At 36.3% G+C, this 20429-nt stretch overlaps 1 protein-coding gene across 2 annotated transcripts in view; it reads right to left on the bottom strand.

The window, feature by feature from the left end:
- The window catches only part of ccbe1 (collagen and calcium binding EGF domains 1), a 99758-nt gene extending 81379 nt beyond the window's left edge, over positions 1-18379 (bottom strand). Inside the window, exons 1-2 of one of the 2 annotated variants that reach the window (NM_001163923.1) lie at positions 18144-18379; positions 17933-18013 (exon numbers count right to left, since the gene is read on the bottom strand). In NM_001163923.1, the coding sequence (NP_001157395.1) occupies positions 17933-18013; positions 18144-18250 (188 nt within the window). In that variant the 5' untranslated portion in view covers positions 18251-18379. The remainder of the gene's footprint in view (positions 1-17932; positions 18014-18143) is intronic. The other variant, XM_017352782.4, reaches the window with a different exon arrangement.
- Positions 18380-20429: the final 2050 nt, after the last annotated feature.

Below are 20429 nucleotides of genomic sequence, written 5' to 3'. Positions count from 1 at the left end.
GAGTTCTTGCTAAAACTTCACACACACACACACACACACACACACACACACACACACACACACACACACACACACACACACACACACACACACACACACACACACACACACACACACACACACACACACACACACACACACACACACACACACACACACACACACACACACACACACACACACACACACACACACACACACACACTCTAGGGACTTCAGAGTAAAAAGGTGCATAATAGGCGCCTTTAAGTCAGCAATTTGCACAATGAATATATACATTTCTCCATATTTCCTTCCAAAAATGTGTAGCACATTTGATTGTGTACTGCGGTTGATAAATGCACAGATGAGAAATGAAATTGGATGAAAGATACGACAATGACAGACGTTCAGATTTCTAGTCCATCCAAATACAACAATTTTAATAAGCCTAAATTGCAGCTGTAGATGCATATCTACAGTTGGAACACATTTGGTGATTTCACTGGAACAGACAGCGAACCGCAGAAAAGCAAAAGGGAGGTAAAGTGCACAGCTGTGTGTGGTAGAAAACATGGCCACTCCATGCAGCTGGTAAGTCAAATTCCAGCAAAACGCCACTCATGATATCACACACAAACAAAAACGCAAATTTCTGCTAGGAAGTAAAGATGCTTTAAAGAGATTAGACATAAATTTGTCAATCCTTTCTATAAATGAGATTTTAGAGTACAAAATGCTGCCTTCTTTTCAAGGGACTCCCACGCATACTTCAACAAGACAATGCAAAATCACATGCTGCACACAGTACAAAGTCCTGGCTGTGGAGGAAGATGATACAGGTATTTGACTGGCCTGCCTGCAGTCTCAACCTGTTTCCAATAGAGAATGTGTGGCACATTTTGAAGTGCAAACTGTGACAATGAAGACCTCGTACTGTAGCACACCTTAAGACCTTAATAATGGGACAAAATTAGACCTGAAACACTTCATTTCTTGGTGTCTTTAGTCTTTAAATGTCTTCTAAGTGTTGTAAAAAGGAATTACAATATCACAAGGAGGTAAATGCTTTACTGTTCCAACTTTTTTTTAAAAAATGTGTTGCAAGAGACAACATTGGAGTGTTTATTTTAAAATAAATATATAAAAATCATGAGGCACACATTAAATAATGTTTGTTGTATTGTCTGCAATATGAATATAATATATTCAATATAAAATATGAGTCAAAGTAAATTTAGAAATTACTACAGCATGTACAGCAGGACACAAATGATGCGTAAGCAGCAAGCGTGAATGAGAGCAAGACCAGAGATCCAACGCAATTCATACATCACTAAGGAATGCAACACAACAAAAAACAACACGTCCTCTCCCCCGCACGCCTGCCAAGAGATCCCAAACAGTGCTGCAGACTCCCTGTTGCTCAACTGTGCTCTCAGATTGTGTTGAAAACATGTCTGCTTTTTTCTGTCAACTTCTGGGGAAAAAAAAGGGGGCCTTAAACTACAAGTTTTCCCGGACCTCTCCAATGCCAGGATGGAGGAGGCACGCTATATTCGCTTTAGCCATGAGGTTTCTCAATGAGCTGAGGCATTGAGCTATTTATCCCAGACGACTGGCAGAACTTGAGCAGGGAAGGTTGTGCCAACTGGCGATGTGTGTGAGTGTTGAGATTCACCAGTTTTATATGTATATGCAGATATATCAAAGAACATCATCCTACACCAAGGACATTTCAATTGATGGAACAAGCTGAAAGGAGAACTTGGAAACAGCGTAAATGGGTTCCTCAATAGCGCTATTATTTCTAAAATTGCATGATTTCCAGTCAAAAAGAATACAAGAAGTGAAATGGGACACATGTACTGAGAATATATGAGATTGTACATTCATTTGTGTCAACTACAAGGCAAAAAGCTGGTAACTTGAATCTTTTACCTTAAATAGCTACATCTACTAGATTCATTAAATTTAATTAAAATTAAAATTAGTGATGTGTGAACAGTAGGTGCCAGTTTAGTGATGTTAAATTCTATTTTTGCCATTTTTTAATGTATGAATACATTATTTACCTATCATAATGCATGTTAGTTAACTCCCTCTAATTATGGGCTCTATTTTAAAGATCTAGGCGCAAAGTCTAAAGCGCATAGTGCAAAAGCAGTAAGGGTCCGTCCGAATCCACTTAGTGCTATTTTAAGCATGGAAAAATATGCTCTGTGCCGTGGCGCATAGTCTAACAGGGTTGTGCTTATTCGTTTGAGTTATGGATGTGTTTTGAGCATAATGTGCATTAAACCAATTAGAGTCTAGTCTCCCATTGCCTTTAAGAGTCAGTTGCGTCGTGCCATGGCACATTTGCTATTTACATGGCGAACTTTGTTAGTGTAAAAAACAGAACTCTTTACTAGCGAGAAAACTGTTAAACAGATTATCTGCAGCACGAGGATAAAGAATGAGCCTCCTCCATTCGGCCTCTTTACTTTCTCGTTACTTTACTTCTACTCTTTACTCCTTTAATTTGGTGTATAAGGAAACGGTGGAAACCCCATTGGCCTACATATTTAATTTCATTTGTTAATCGCAAAGATTTGTTTTAAAACTATTTCTAAATTCAGTTTTAATTTCCAGCAAACAAATAAATTAACAATAATAAAGAAGTGTGTTAAAAAAATGTTGGAGTTATTTCCAAACACACGTCCTATTCCCCATATAGTCCAAAACCCAACAGGTGGACAAATCGAAGCTTGTTTTTATTAAAACAAATAAAAATATGTGTAAAATAAATAATACTGCTAATAACAATAATAATAATAATAATAGTTAGTTATTCATTTATTGTCTTTTCGGCTTAGTCCCTTTATTAATCTGGGGTCACAACAGTGGAATGTACCGCCAACTTATTCAGCATTTTTTTTTTTTTACACAGCGAATGCCCTTCCAACTGCAACCCATCACTGGGAAACATTCAAACACACTCATACACTACGGACAATTAAGCCTACCCAATTCCCCTATGGCGCATGTCTTTGGACTTGTGGGGGAAATCAGAGCACCTGGAGGAAACCCATGCGAACACGGGGAGAACATGGAAACTCTCCACAGAAACGTCAACTGACCCAGCCAAGGCTCGAACCAGCGACCTCCTTACTGTAAGGCTATCGTGCGACCCACTGCGCCAAAGTGTAGCCCATAATAACATTATACAAATGCAAACAGTCACAACTAACGCGCTTCGCAATGGACTTTAGAGCAGCTTACCACTGGTCAATGGCTTAGTCCATTTTAGCTCCTCAAAATAGCAACGTGCCAACAAAGCGCTAGACCGGAAGAGTCCACAAAGTGGCACGAATGGATGTATTATTTGAACAACATGGCGCAAAATGTGAAAATTATTTAATTTATAGACCAAAAAATTTCATTTAAAATGTACAACAGTATCCACAAAAATTCTATGAGATAAATTATTTATTTATTTATTTCAAGATAGGAAAGTCATGACTTGGCAAAGTGGGGTAACCAGTACTTGAATTTGTGCTCTGCATTTAACCAATTTAAGTGGACACACACAGCAGTGAATACACACACCCATCATCCCAACCCAGGCTCATTCGAATTACGTACCACTATATAACATTTCTGGAGAGAGAAAAAAATACATCCCAGGAGCTACGTTTTTTTTTTTTTTTGCAGTTTTTGTTTTTGCAAATGCACTGGAGGATGCTGTGTACGCTTTTTCAGATCTCAAATTTCTCTAGCGAGTGCCATTGGCATCCGCTGTTCTCACATAAATCCACCAGAGGCCACTGTTGACTGACTGACTGACCGACCAACCTCTCCACCCACCCCCTTACCTAAACCCAACTAAAAGTATTTTAAAAAGCATCGATTGACCTTCCCACCCCCTTCCCTAAATGCAGTATTTTGAAAAACAACTGATTTTTTACCACATTCTCAGACTTTACCACGTTCTCACCCTGTTATTTACTTGTCTATTTTTTTTGGCTTCTGTTTTTGTCTTACCCGCTTTCTGGAACCGTTCTTCACCAGACTCGAACCCCATCATCACGGTAACGCCGCTCTGCATCTCAAGTCTGCCGACATACGTGTCGAGGTACCGGACAAACTGGTAACAACAGACAAGCCATCCCCATGCAGACAAGTGGTCAGCTGGTAAGTGGAAAAGGAATGGCATCATGCCACCCTGTAGCGTTAATTTTAGAGATGAAAGGCAGCCATACATAGCTCTGGCTATATAATTTGTGATCTCCAGAAATATATATAGGGCTACGTTTTCAAAATGAGCCTATGTTGCGTCATCCGATCACAAGTCCAACTCTCTAACCATTAGGCCACAGCTGCCTCCATTCATTTTCAGCATTGATTATAAAAGAAGTTTCTTGATCACCAAATCAGAATATAAGAAAAACGTCTGAAGGATCATATTAAACACAATATTATCAGTGGTGGAAAGAGTACTGAAAAAAATCATACTTAAGCAAAAGTACGATTACTTGCCTAAAAATGTAGTGTAAGTAGAGTAAAAGTATCTGTTGTAAATATTACTCAAAGAATGAAAAAAAAGTAGCCATTTCAAAAGTACTCAAGAGTAGCGAGTATTACGCTTTTAAAAGCTGATGTGTTTACATGTAATTTGTGCATGTGTGTGTAAACGTAACATTCTGTAGCACATCAAGTTATTGCCCAGCAGGCACACAACATCAAAAGACATCAACATTAGGTTAGATCGTCTAGCCAGCATCTAAGGACAACGTTATTTGTTCAATAACAACATCAAATGACGTTGATATTTGGTTGACTTTAGGTTGTGTTTGAAAGTGACCAAAATCCAATGTTGAGCAAACATCCAATGTCATTTTGGCATCACATGCTGACACTTCCATAATTTTCATAGTAAAAAAAAAAAGCAAAATCCCCATGACACTGGGGTACAACTTCATTCTGACATCATGTTGACATCTTGTGCCTGCTGGATGTTTAAGGCCATTTCAATCATAATACAGTAAACATCTGTTGTCTTCTCATCAGTGACATGCATCTTAAGAGTCTCTGGGTCAATGCATGTAAAGATTTTGGACACCTTGTACACTTTTAATGCTTCCAAACAGTTTGCTGCAATTATAAAGTGCACATGTTTCGAGATTGGATTGGGTATCGTTTGGGGTTATTTCAATACCAGTGCTAATTCAATACTTTTAAAACGGTACCGGTGCCAAAACGGTGCCTGACCCGATACTTTTCATCCACAAAATTATTTGACAAGAAATATATATATATTTTAATCATTATAATTGAACAATATAATTATATATGTATAATAAGTTTAAGTAAACATCAATTCATATACTATATATTTGAATTGCATTAATATATTTATTTTAAAATTTATTTTAATTAATATAGTTCATTATGAGGCGATATACCTTCTATGTGTGATTTGATTGGACAGGAATCACAGGACTGACTTTTCAAATTGCCATAGACAAAAAAAAACAAAGTAGTGACTGCAGGTTGAATAAAAGTAGTGGAGTAAAAGTACTGATTACTGCACTAAAAATGTACTCAAAGGAAAGTAAAAGTACACATTTTTAAAGCTACTTACTAAATTACAATTCCTGAGAAAAACTACTCAGTTACAGTAATTTGAGTATTTGTAATTAGTTACTTTACACCACTGAATATTTTGTATAAGTACAATATTATTATTGCTAATTCTCCCTCAGTTTAGTCCCTCCTTTATTTGAATAACCTTTAGACCTCATTCTAAGCCATTAGAAAAATAAATTAAAATCTAACCATTATCGCAGTTTCAGGTATGGTATAGTAAGTGTATTTCTTACATGTTATCCTTAACATCATTTACTTACAAAGTGAGTAGTGAGTTAATGGAGCTGGTTAAACCACAACATAGTTTACTGGATTCACCCCAGCAGGCCCTAATTATTTAGGTTGTTGCCCTTTGACCTTCTAATTGCAAGAGCCAACCATTACCGGCCTAACCAGGAGTCTGTATCATTTTGACAAGTGAAACAAAACAGACCACCATTGCTTCTAATTACTGCTACAAGAGCAGTGATTATTAACAAAACTATGTAACACTGTGAAATTAACCTCAAGGCTAAGAGGGATGGCCATCGTTTGTAAACTGACACCTCACCCAATGTCACATCCCAATATCATGGGTGCGATTTGATCATTTAGGTACATTTCTGATATATATTGCAAGCATAGATTTGCAAGTCTATAGTAGCAAGTACAATCATGCTTTTAAAAAAATAGCAATGGCCAGGGCCAGACGGAATCTGCGGACGTTTTTTGCTATTTCTGCTGAGAATTTTGGAAAAAATCTGCGGATTTCTGCAGAATTATTTTGGGAGTGTCCAGCAGAGTATCATAACTAAAACCTCAATATATTAAACAAAAAGTAATAAATTACTGAATAAAAACTGAATAAATTCAGATTTACACATTTACTCAAGTAAATAAACATCTGCAGAAATCTGCGAAAAATCTGCGTAATTCTGCGCACGCAGATTCCGTGTGGGCCTAGCAATGACTTATAATTTGGTTATATCATTTAGTTTCATATTAAGGTAATAACGTCAGAATTATTAGCCCTCCTGTGATATTTTGTTTTCTTTTTTTAAATATTTCACAAATAATGTTTAACCGAGCAAATAAATTGTTTACATTATTTCCTATATTTTGTCTTCTGGAGAAAGTCAGATTTGCTTTATTTTAGCTAGAAAAAAAGCAGTTTAAAAAAAAAAAAAAAAAAAACATTTAAGGTCAATATTATTAGCCCCTTAAGCATTTTTTTTTTTTTTAAATGGGCTATAAAACAAACCGTTATACAATGACTTGCCTAATTAACATAATTAACCTAGTTAAGTCTTTAAATTACACCTTAAGCTAAATACTAGTATCTTGAAAAATGTCTATTATATACACTACCTGACAAAAAAGTCTTGTCGCCTATCCAAGTTTTAGGAACAACAAATAATAACTTGACTTCTAGTTGATCATTTGGTATCAGAGGTGGTTTATATGAAAGGCCTCTAGTTTACATTTATTTTACTAAAATAAAATCGAAACATACCTTGACTTTTGATTATTTAATCAGGACAGTAAGGTCCGACTTTGCTTAGACAAAAGTCTTGTGACTTAACAGAAAAAATGTACAGTATAGAATATAAAGTCATGGTGCAGTGGAAAAAAAAATATATAGTGTATAACTCCCATGAGCTTGGAGGACTGCATCCATAAATCTCTGCAATGACGCAAATAACTTAATAATAAAGTCATCAGGAATGGCAAAGAAAATGTTCTTTGCAGGACTCCGAGAGTTCATCAAGACTCTTATTATCTAATTATCTTCAATGCCTCCTCCTTCTTACCCCAGACATGCTCGATTAGGTTCATGTCTTGTGACTGGGCTGGCCAATCTTTGAGTATTTTGATCTTCTTTGCTTTCAGGAACAGGGATGTGGAGCGCTATCCTGCTGAGGAATTTGCCCTCTCCTGTGGTTTGTAATGTAATGGGCAGCACAAATATCTTAATACCTCAGGTTGTTGATGTTGCCATTCACTCTGCAGATCCCTTGTACGCTCCTAACTGAATGTAACCCCAAACCATGACTTTTCCTTCACCAAACTTGACTGATTTCTTTGAGAATCTTGGGTCCATGTGGGTTCCAATAGGTCTTCAGCAGTATTTGTGATGTTTGGGATGCAGTTCAACAGATGATTCATCAGGAAAATCGACCTTCTGCCACTTTTTTAAATGATCGACTAGAAGACAAGTTATTATTTGTTGGTCTAACAACTGGGATGGACGACTTTTATCAGGTAGTGTACTGTCATTATGGCAAATATGAAAGAAATCTTATCAGAAATTTGTTAATAAAACATTTACGTTTAGAAATGGGTTGAAAAAAAAACTTGTTTGCGTCAAACAGAAATTGGGGGGAAAATATAGAGGGGGGCTAATAAATCAGGAAGGCTAATAGCTCAGAATTTTTGATAAAAACACAGCTCGTTTCTTTAAAAGATCAATATTGTGACATTTTTATTATATTCATAATTGTGCATGAGCAAAACTGTCTGTAGCTGATGCAGTTTTTTAAAAGATGTTAATGTGGTGTTACGATTTTCACCTTGATAATTTCTTTATAACGGTTATTTTGAAGAAAGTTCACATCGGAATTCATAGCTTACAGCTGTGTACACACGCCAACACACTGTATCACCAACTAGACCTGTTGAAAGAAACAGCGTCAAGACAAAAAAGCCAGGAGAGAAAATTATTAAAGGGGAGGGCTAGAAAACAAATGCCTTTTTTTCCACCGCCACTATTTTGGTCTGAATTATCACAGAAGCCATCAGGGACTTGTGTAAATTCCAGAGGTTGTTGGGTAATGCATTCGGTTTTCTCCATGCTTTGACTAGCTTGGCTCAACTGATCCCAAATAAACTCTGGCTGCATCCCAACTCGAATCAGTCACTCGATCTAACGCTTTTTGGCTGCAAGTATGCTGAAAATGTTCTTCGGCGGACATTCATTAACTTTTAGGTTTTTGGAGAGGAGAACGAGGGTCATCCCTGTCATAAATACCAGCTGAAAAGCCTATAAATCAGCTTGAGTGGTGTTGACTTGGTGGTCAGTGGTCCATTTGATTTAAGCATCCACACAATTCATGACTCATTGGTGCTTTAAAAGGATACACGTCAAGATGGAAGAGGAATCCTTGCATGAAATCATTGTGGCTATTATAAAAAATAAAAAAAACACCACTGAGAGACTATAACGAGAGTTCTGGATGAGCAAACAAGAAAGAATTTGTATGATAGTCACAAAAACAAATCCACAAACAAAGGACTGGCACGTTTGATCTGTCGCCATTAATCCCCCGTAGACATCGTAAAAGACACAACGGAGAACAATGCAAAGGATTTCCTGTTAAATCGCCCTTTTCGTTTCATGGGTCAACAACGCCAATATCCGATTCCCCAGGATTTCACGAGCTGGTGGACAAAACGGTTTGTTTGACAGTGTTTTCGAGCCTGATGAGCCACTTTGAGCTGATTGATGAAGACTTTCGCTGATATGAACCATCTGGTTAACTTAACCAAGAAGGGCATTAATCACGGTGAAATTGCGTAATATTTCTGTCTAAGTCATAAAATTAAATCTACTGAAATCCCATAGGGCAGATGCTCCGAGTGATTCGCATCAATTACTTCCAGCTTGTGTCTTTTGAATATTAAAGGGGAGGACAAAGCCTTCATAAAATGCTTGTAGGACACAAATCATACTTGGACATTTTCGCAGTTAATGTCTCTGACGTCTTTAGGTTGTGTTGGTGTATTTCATAAGTGTGAATCAAGAAGATAGAGTTTATGTTCATAGTTTAGATAAACTGTTCCTGATGAAACATGAACATTGGCAAAGTCTAAATCAATTAAATATGATGGATTTTAAAATCCAATCACAATAACAACCGCAAACAACCTTGTATGAGAGCAAATCATTTACTCTAACAAAAACTGTCAGTCGAGTTGGTGTACGTAACAAAATACCTTTTTTTCATCTGTACTGCACTTTTCTCTTCACCACCCCAAGGTTATAATAGTTTTAGATTTGTCATTAATTTGAGTTTTATTTGTTTTGACGTTTTGTCTAAGTTTAGTTCATTTTAATTATTTTTTAGAGGTAGATTTTGTCGTTTTTATATTTTGAAATGGCTTTGTTTTAGTTTAGTTTATTAGTTTCAGGACACTGTAAAACCCAAAAAGTAAAGGCAACTCAAACCATTTCAGGAAGTTCAAAAACTAATCCTAATGAGTACTGTGATTATTTTAAATTATTTTAAATTTTAGTTTTCGCTTTTGTTAACTATAATAACCTTACACCACCCAGCTCTAAATACAGTTTAAACATGTTTGTGAACTTACAGATGTATAAATGGTGTTTGATATTTATGTATATTCCAATGTGTGCTCAAGAGGACACAATATGTTGGAAAAATAAGGATAAGACCTAAACTCCTTTTTACTTTCCTTAAGCTGCTCTGACACAAACTACATTATATACATTTAAATTATTAAGTTATTAGTAACTAATTAAATTATATAGGAACTGATAACCTTAACTTCTCAGAAATTTGATTGTAATGAAATAATGTGCACCTTTTGTAATGCAGCTTTAAAACAATAATTATTGTAAAAAAGCACTACATAAATAAACTTAAATTGAATTATAAAAATAAATATAAATTGAACTGATTTTTTAATGAAAAATAAAACTAAAAGAATAATGGCATTTCAAATCCTCAGGGCTGAGTAGAACTGAAGGGGTTACATTGGTGCCATGACCCGGATGGGAGAGAAGTTTATGGGGGTGAGTGTAACTGAGGGCAGCTAGTAAGAGCTGTGTGAGTTAACCTTAATCCTCTGGTCAAAAAAAAAGGCATGCTAGTGACTGACCCTTGAGGATACTCCGAGCAGTGCCTCCCATGCTGGAGCCACCAGTTAAAATCCCTGCAAATCCCATTTAGGCTGGGAAAGCAGAACCAGGAGAGGTAACATATTGTTTAGGGTGGTGAATGTGGTCAAGACATAGGTAGTAGGTACTCTGTGAATAAACTTCACTTATCCTGAAGATGTACATTAAATTAATGCAAGAAGCTGCGATTTTTAATATCACTTTCAGACAGTCCCACCCACCGGGTTTCTACTTTAAGCCAAATATTAAGTTCCCTGACTTTAACTGACATATTTAATAAATGGAAAAACATGTCATGATTGTGCTTTGCATAATTTAAAATAATTTTAGCTTGATTATCATTTCACATGTCAATGAGAAATTACATTTAGCTTTTCAGTTTTTATTTTTTAATGGTTAATCTGAAACCAAAGCTCTTAGACCTTATATTTTCCTGGCATGCAAGTCTTAGTTAACACTAGGTAGAGTCTTGTGCCTGCATATAAATTAAGTTGATGAGAGGGAAAGTAATAAAATGGAGCTGAAAAACAACCCTACCATAACAACAGGTGTGAAACACTGTGATATATACATGTAAAAAAAAAAAAAAAAAAAAAAAAAAAAAACTACAAATAATTTACATTTTACAAAATGAAGTAAAATTCAAAAGCAACAAACAAAAATCAACAATATTTTATGCTTTGGACAACAAAACAAAAAACAAAATTCCTTGGCTTTTAATTTCTGGAATAAACCTGTTAAAATTCCATATTATTGCAGAAATGTTATGACCTGGATGGATGTTGGAGGGACATTTTTCAATATTTGTGATCAAAAATTACTGATTTTATGACTGCTTTTTTCAACATTGATAGCATTATTACCTCCAATTCTTGTATTTTTTTGCTGTGAAAATACATAAAAATCATGTCAAACTTTTATTTTATTTTTTTTAAAAAGAACAACTGCACTCACAAAATTCTACAGAGATTGCCTGCAATGTTGGAGACGGCAGTTCAAATCTCAGCAAATCCAGACTGTTGGAGAAGAATCGGAGGAGTAGTCAGATGGTTTTGTGGTGTGATTACAACATTAGTTAGCTAATAGGAAGAGTGTGAATAAACCTCACCTGTTCTCAAGGCTGTGCAAAACTGAAGGGTTTAAAATGGTGCCGTGACCTGGATAGGAGTGAGGTTTACAACAGTGGTCCCCAACCCCTGGGCCATCGACCGGTACCAGGCCATGGATCAACTGGTAGTGGGCCGCACAAAAAATTATTAATTATTTCCATTTTATTTATGATCTAATTCTAAACTATCTTTTAATTTTGAAAAGACTTTTATTTTGAAAAATGACGATATTTTCTCGATTACATCTAGATCATTTGAGCACCAAAATTTAATGCACAAGCAAGCAAAAGGAGTAAGAAACAGATGCCTTTTGAAAGTGTCTTTATGAAGGGGAAAAGGCCCAGTGAAGGACCCACAAACTGCCAAGGAATGGATCCGCAAACTATTTGTCAACAAATGACATGAATCCAGCATGTCTGTGCAAGAAGATCAACTGCTGGAGATCGCAAATGACGGCAGCCATTCACATCTCGCGTCTTTTTAAGAGCACGAGTTCGTTATTTCTGATGGAGGCTTGTGCGTGCTTATTTGGAGCAGAGCAATGCACTTGCACCTTCCAGGCGCAACTAGTTGAAAACATCTTCTGAATGCCGCGAACACACCACGGATCACTTGACAAGAACTGACCAATCAGATTCATATTTTGCATGGAATAAACACATTTTGGTTGACTAATTATATCAGAAAAACACAGAACACCCAAACATTGCAGTGCTTTTTAATTTGTTTAATTTAAAAAGTCTAGGGACCACTGGTTTATAAGGTGAGTTTAACACCAAGTAAAAGAGTAAACCTTACACTTCTGGCCTTGAGGCTCACTAGTAATTGAAGTTAAAGGGTTGGATCTTTTAGAGTCCTTGTAAACTTTTCCTGAACCCATGTTGGAAACACGGGTTTGAATTTTGCTTTTGAGGGTTATGGTGTTGCTTTTACTCAATGGAGTAGAGGTTTAGGGGTGTGTGTCAAGGAGACCAGAAGCTAATTAAGTGATTAAACCTGGCCTCAAGAGAAGTCTACAACATCCTTGTTTACATGTTGGTACAAACCTTGCTTAGAGCAGGGCAAACAGAATGAGAGGGTCACATTTTAGTAAGAATATTTTTATCACAATGTATTAAGAACAATAATGTCACAGTATAATTAAGTATTCCTAAAGTTTTTACTTGTTCCTTATGATTTGCTTTGTCTCACAATCTGAATTTTTTTTATGGCTTTTTATTCATTTACGTTAAACTAGAAACAAAAGTTACACTTAATTTAACTGAATTGTAGTTAAATTGTTTGGTCAAACCATGAATATGGGGCACAGCTAACTGTTTGTCCTAACAATGCATGGAAGGGAAAATAGTAAACTGGTGTTCTGGAAAAATCTTCATCTTTCAGCTTTAAATCCCAAAACTTAAAGCACTTGAACAATGTCAGGAGTAGGTAACCAGCACCCTTGTGAAGCAGACTGACTTAGTTTGAGTTTACAGTGCATTCGCCAGACACATCTGCAGTTGTTCAAGAGAGCTTTTAGAAATGTCTGGGTTGAAAATCTCAATATGATCTTGTTTCTTTTAATGGACATATTTAGAAATAAACTCCCTAGAGGCCACTGGACATTTTAAGATGAACTTAAGGGTCGAGAAAGACGTGCGTCTGGACTCTAGCGGTTTCCCAGTTTGTTTAAAGGTTCGGCTGATAATTAAAAACGCTTTCTGCTGGCGATGAACAAGTGCTTGTGGTCAGATGAACTTGATGTTTAAGTTCATGGCTGGGTTTCTGTCCTAGAGGAAAAAAAAAAAACTTGAAGCGTTAATATGATATGTCCTTCGTCTGTTTGGTTCCCTTTGCCTTTTGCCCTGGAATGTTTCAACTTCAGAGCTTAGAAACCACTGGAAATATTTGGACGAGCAACCAAGACCCAAGTTCCCTAAAATCACCTCCAATATATTCTGGAAAGGCCAGTTCAGATCCATTTTGATCTGGCTTCACAGTGCTGTCCCTGAGCCCAGGCCTGAGAAACAATACATCTATTAATCCAAAACTGTAGTACTAACTCACTTTGTATGCCGCAGTTCATTGAAAACAAAGAGTAATACATTCTATGGCACTGTATCAACAACTGCACAGCAGTCTTTCAGAATGCACTGCTCTCTTCTGTAAACCATATGAGCCAATAAATCTTCACGTAATTACTCTTTAGCTCTCATATTAGCGATTTAAATGCTTTTAGGTCAGAGCTGTCAATTTCATGTTAATTTAACACACTGATTGTTTATGCTTTACAAGAAAATAATGTTCCACTCAATTTATAACTTGCAAATACCTTCAATCAATATTCATTCATTTTCCTTCAGCTTAGTCCCTTATTTATCAGGGTTTACCACAGCGGAATGAACTGCCAACTATTCCGGCATACGTTTATGCAGCTGATGCCCATCCAGCACCAACTAAGTATTGGAAATCAATATTTTTCAATTTACAGCAATTATTTAAACGCATCATTATCATCGAACACATGCATACTGGTTTAACACATCACCAAAATGTCTTTGCTTAGATTTTAGTTTCAGAGAAAAATCCTACAAGTTCTCGAAAAAGACAAATAGATCACTCACTGATGGAAGAATCACTCAGTCCTACATTCCTGGGCAATTTTCGCAGCTCTCAATTTCCAGAATGGATCGCAATCAAACTGCAAATGCATGAGCGTTCTCCTCTGCTTGGCCTTATGATCTATCCAAGTGACAAACCCTGGCTCGCAGGCATGTTTCGAACACAAGAACAGATGCGCAGGAGATCAAATCAGATCAGAAGCATCAACTGAACAATGACACACATAAATATTTCCTGATCGCATCATGAGTTTGAGAGCCGCCAAGCCACAAGTGAAAAGAGGTGTGGTGGCTTATACTAACTGCACCTGTTCATTTACTATGAGCTCATTTCAAAATAGCGATTGAGTCATTTTAGTGATCTGCATATGAGCTAATGACAAACCGCATGTGATGATTTTGCCAAGTTCGATGCGATCCTGGATTAACATCTACATTGATCCTGGAACATAATTTTTGTTCAAAATTGTTATTCATACCCATTCCCTACTTCCAACCATAACTGTAAAACTGCAGAAGTGCATAAACCTAATTGTAAATCTAAACTTAACATAAACAGTAAACGTATCCCTTAATTTTGACTGGTTGATTGGAATGTTGTTCCAGGATCAACATGATGTTAATCCCGAAACATGTCCTACTTGGTGAAATCAGGTAGGCTTCTGTTCTCCACTGCAAATACTCTCCATCGGTGCTTGACAGACTCAGGGACTCCACAGGTCACCTGTACTGTTGCATCAACATGTGCAAAGAACGCACAGGGACAAGTTAACAACAATTTTGGCAAGTGCTTCTAGTTGCTACTTCCAGCATGCAGGTGGATTTTATACCAGGGGTGCCCAAACTTATTCTTATGAAGGGCCAAAAACAAATCTTAATTAAGGCTAGTGGGCCAAAGGTAAACATTGTTGCCATGGGTAATTTCCTAGTTTATTCAATAACATTTAGAAATGACTAGAAACCATTGCTTTACATTGCTTTTTTTTACGTTTAATAATGAACTTATTACAATAAAAACAAAACAATCTCACTTATAACAGAATTACACTAATTTTGCCTTGATTTGCTTGCTGATGTCTTATGCATAGTCCTCTATCCATCGATATTTACATATTAAAAAAAAATCTGTTTCATTGACCACATTTTATTGAAACATTTAATTTCAGTTAGCTTTTTTTGTAGCTCAGCAATAAAACAAACAAAAAAAGGCTATGTCAAATTAGAAATGACGATCTCTGTGTTAAAGGCGTTTGTCCCAACCCTCTCCATCATACTCACTTCTCCTCTCACATGGGATTGGGGCCAAAACTGTTGAACTCTACCAAGAACAATGCACCTGTAGTACATTAGCACCTGACTGTGTTCTATAGATTTCATATTTATATATTGTCTTATTTTGTAAACAGTGTATGTTCTTAATTGTTTGTTCTTAACTGCTTTGTTTGTTTTATTTATTTTATTGTTTGCTTAGAGCAACGTTGTAGCACAGTTTTGCCCAAAACAAATTTCCTCTCTGGAACAAATAAAGTTTATCCTATTCTAAATCAAAGGTTTCAATGGGCCAACTTTGGCCCACGGGCCCTACATTTGGCATCTCTGATTTAAACGCACAGAAGAATGTGTGAGAGTTAAAAGGTTATAATGCAAGGGAGCAAATATTTAAATATTTTATCTTCAATGGCTTTAGCATGAATTCTCTAGTAGATAACCATTTAAAGAACACAGCCCATCTTGGAATATTATGTCGGATAAAAAAGCATCTTCTCTCGAAGATATTTTGTATTACCCACAATATAATTTTTATTACAAAAGCATTAAGCGAACGCTAAATCTCTCAGAGGAATGCAAAAGATTTGTGAGAGCACACAAATATTTTGTGTTCATTCATTCATTTTCTGTTTGGCTTTGTGCCTTATTTATCAGGGGTTGCCACAGCGGAATGAACTGGCAACTTGCACAGCATATGTTTTATGTACACTCTCACACACACACACTCATACATTATGGTCAATTTAGTTTATTCAATTCAATTATAGCACAAATCTTTGGACTTGTGGGGAAATCTTTGGGGGTCTTTTTGGGCTTGTGCAAACTCCACACAGAAACGCCAACCGGCCCAGCCGGTACTTGAACCAGTGACCTTCTTGCTGTGACACGACAGTGCTAACCACTGAGCCAGTCTGTCTGTTTTGTAAGCAAATGCCAAGTTTCTTGGGGGTATGGAAAAAAATTTGCGAGAAAGCACAAATGTTTTTAAACCAAAAACGTTTTTCAGACCACAATACTTTTGCAAGGGACTTACCATTCTTTCCATTACTATGACTAGCTAGCTTTTTTACTAAAAAATAAATAAATCTACACATGAAAAAAAGGCAGGACTTTACAGTACCCAAGTAAAACAGTACCAAAGTAAAAAAGTTGTACATGTTGCTTATTGAGAGGGCAAATTTATATAGGTTAGATTAGGTTTATCATAATTGTTTGATGCTTTTTCTATGCTCAGCAACCACAATCATTGATGGTAAGTATATTCATTATAGTCAGACATATAGATTTCAAAACTCAGGGAGCAATAAGCTATAGTATACCTTTAAGCTCTGGGGTTGCAGCAGCACAATAAACCTCAATAACAAGCTAACCATCACTTGGCAAAGTAGCAGACTGGAACAACAAAACCAGCTTTCAAACCTAGCTTAAGTTACCACAGTAAGGCTGATCATTTTGGGACTGCTTTGCATGTGGAGCCGGCTTAAAGTTCCAGCATCATAATCCCCAACCTTCAAAGAATAATATCTCCTAGCTTTCTTTCACTAACTCTAAACGGTCACAGGAATGAAAACAGGATTATTTAACATGCTCCACACAAGACACTATCACAGAGAAACCCTGGTCACTTTGTGATAAGGAACAGAAAAGAACAGGCATTCGATGCTCTATATAGGCTAACAATTATATATAAAGAAAGAGTAACTAACAGGCTCCTTGAACAAATTTTGGAGTCATTTTCGATTTAAAAGGACACAATATGGGTCTCATTTTCTAAATATAAACTCAATATGGTTTCCTCATCGCCACATAAGAAAAGCATAAATCACAGCTGGAGTCTGTGTATTATTAGTGATGTAGAACAGCATAAAACTGAGTGCCATCAGAAAAGGAGCCAGCGATTCCATTTCAGACTTAATCATAAAACAACGAAAGCCAATTTCTTGGCAGCATGCGAATACAAATTTCCAGACAAAACAGGATTCATTGAATAAACAAGTAAAATAAACAACCATGACACTTTATTTATCCCACATGGCCAGTTTTAATATCAAATTCTGCCCCTGATCACTCCAGTAACTAAAAAACTTGAGGTAAAGTGTGTTTTATATTGGCACATTATTACTTTATCCTTAATATAATTCCAGAAAAGCATCTTTGCTAATTCTACATGGTGAAATCATATTAGCAGCAAATGACTATCAAAGTACATTGTTTACAGACAATTAAATAGTGCTAATGTTGTTTTAGTCATACCTGCATGTTAGACCGAATATTTAAAGTAACCTGGTAAGCAATATAGAGACAGTGTCAAGGTGTTACTGTTCAAAAATGAACAAATGTGCGAATACAAAACCAACTTTACCTTAATATTACAAAATATCGAGTAGCCTACAGACAATACACAAACACATGACGTTTTTAGATGGATAAGTAAACAGCGCGTTTACCTGTAGCATGTGGTCACCTCTCCAGTGGACTTTACGCACGGGTACTTCGTCGTTGCGATTTTGCTTTCTGAACACACTTCTCTGCAAGACAAGAAGCCGTCAGCTGTTTTCTTTGCGCATAAACAATTGTGCTCACTCACAGGAAACAAACTTTCCATCCGCTGGGTTCGTGTAAACAGCGAGCTGACAGACAGACAGCACAGCACTTTACCTGTCTACATCCTCCTTCTCCTCTCGGAAAGTCCACGGAGCTCCCGATGAGAACAGTACGAGCGCCACGGCCACACTGAGAGATGCTCCTCTGCCCGGGTAGATCATTTCAGACACTCTGAGATGATTAAAAGATATTTGTCCCTTTAAATCCAGTCTTGAAGTTCAGCGCTTGTTTCGGAGGAATTGGGAGAGTATTGATTGGTTACCTCCTGCGAAGCCCCACGCGCAGATTCCACACGGCCCCTCCCACCGACACACTTGATCGGCTTCCATAGGTTCAGAAAAACTGAAAGTAATATTTAAATAACTGCCTCAGGTAACATAAGGGCATCGCTGAAAAAAGGCATGCAGAAGTTTAAAATAATATATAATATGTTAGACTTGTGGAAAGATGTCATTGTGGTATTAACTTTTCATATGGTTGTTTTGAGATGTTTAAACCTCCTTTCAGATGTTTGGAGAATTTGTGTGTGTTTGTGTGTCAAAAATATTTCCAGGCTTATTTAATACAAAAGTAATTTGATCAAATATAAAATATCACATTATATATTTGATCATTCATTCATTTTTCTTTGGCTTAGTCCCTTTATTCATCAAGGGTCGCCACAGCGGACTGAACCGCCAACTTTTCCAACATATGTTTTACACAGCAGATGCCCTTCCAGCTGTAACCCAGTACTGAGGCACACCCATACACTTTCACATTCACACACATACATTACGGCCAATTAAATTTATTCAATTCCTCTATAGCGCACGTGTTTGGACTGTGGGGGAAACCAGAGCACCCGGAGAAAACCCACACCAACAAAGGCAGAACATGCAAACTCCACACAGAAATGCCAACTGTAATAAAAATCAAATTAAAAGGACTAGAATTTTCTCTTATTATGTTTGTAATAACCATGACTTTATAACCATAGCAGAAGATATTTGACTTTAAAAAGTACTTTTAAGTGCATTTAAGACCATCTTTATAAATGTACTTTTGCCATTTTCCAATTATAAAGACATTGTGATGCTGGAAAATATGAATGATACACCGTGTCGCATATATTGAAGCATATATAAAGTATTACAATTTGTTCATTTAAGTTAATACAGACATATATCTGTTATACTTAATGAGGGTGGAACATTATTTGATGCATATTTTGACATCATTAATAGGGAAACAAATATTTTCTGAATATATGTTAACAAGCACATGCTTTTTGAAAAAATAGACCATTTATAATTGTGTCCTTTTAAATTATGTGACTATAATCAAAATAAAAATCATTCAAATATTTATTAAATGGATAATCAATAAAGTTGTCATCTCATTGTTTATTCTTATTGTCCACATAACACTGAATGTACAAAAATGATTTGTAGATTAATAGAAATAATATTAAATTTAAATGCTTATTATCACATAAAAAAAGATATAGCTTAAAAGATAAAATGCCAAAATATGAGTGACATGATGTGTAATGGTCCAGCCTTTGAATTTACAACTATATATTTATATACTGTATAGCATACTGTAAGTGCTGGATATGTTATTATAAAAGCTCCTGTTGTTTATAAGTACAGAAATAATAAGGGTCTTACTTTGTGATATTATATTACTTTGATATTGACAGTTATATGGCAGAAAGTTGTGTAATAGGATCAAAAAGTCATTTTAAAATCATATAAAAACACTCCAAAGTGAGGTTGTTCTTAAATAGGTAATAAAATCACATTTTAATACACAAACATCTATAATAACAACAGAGTCATTTTAAAAAGTACTTAAAAGAGAAGCTGATGAAGATGCAGCATACTGTGTGTCTGTTTACGTCATGATAAGGTACATTTACACCATTGTAATTACAAATGCATGGTGACACTGTGGCTCAGTGGTTAGCACAGTCTCCTCACAGCAAGAAGGTCGCTGGTTCGAGTCCCGGCTGAGTCAGTTGGCATTTCTGTGTTCTCCCTGTGTCCAAAAGACATGTGCTATAGGTGAACTGAATAAACTAAATTGACTGTAGTGTACTGTATGTGTGTGCATGTGAGAGTGTAAGGGTGTTTTCCCAGTACTGGGAAGTATCCACTGTGTAAAACATATGCTGGATAAGTTGGCGGTTCATTCCGCTGTGGTGACCCCTAATGAATGAATGAATAATGACAAATGCACAAAAACAGTCATGCAATGAATGAAACTGCATGCTGAATCAATAAAAATGCAGGAATTGATTCTGTGGTGCCAACAAAGCTAAACACCCCATCACTGATAGCCTACTGAGGTTAGGGC

Source organism: Danio rerio, chromosome 21, assembly GCF_049306965.1.
Source record: "Danio rerio strain Tuebingen ecotype United States chromosome 21, GRCz12tu, whole genome shotgun sequence".
NCBI lineage: Eukaryota > Metazoa > Chordata > Actinopteri > Cypriniformes > Danionidae > Danio > Danio rerio.
This window is presented reverse-complemented; position numbering and strand designations above follow the sequence as displayed.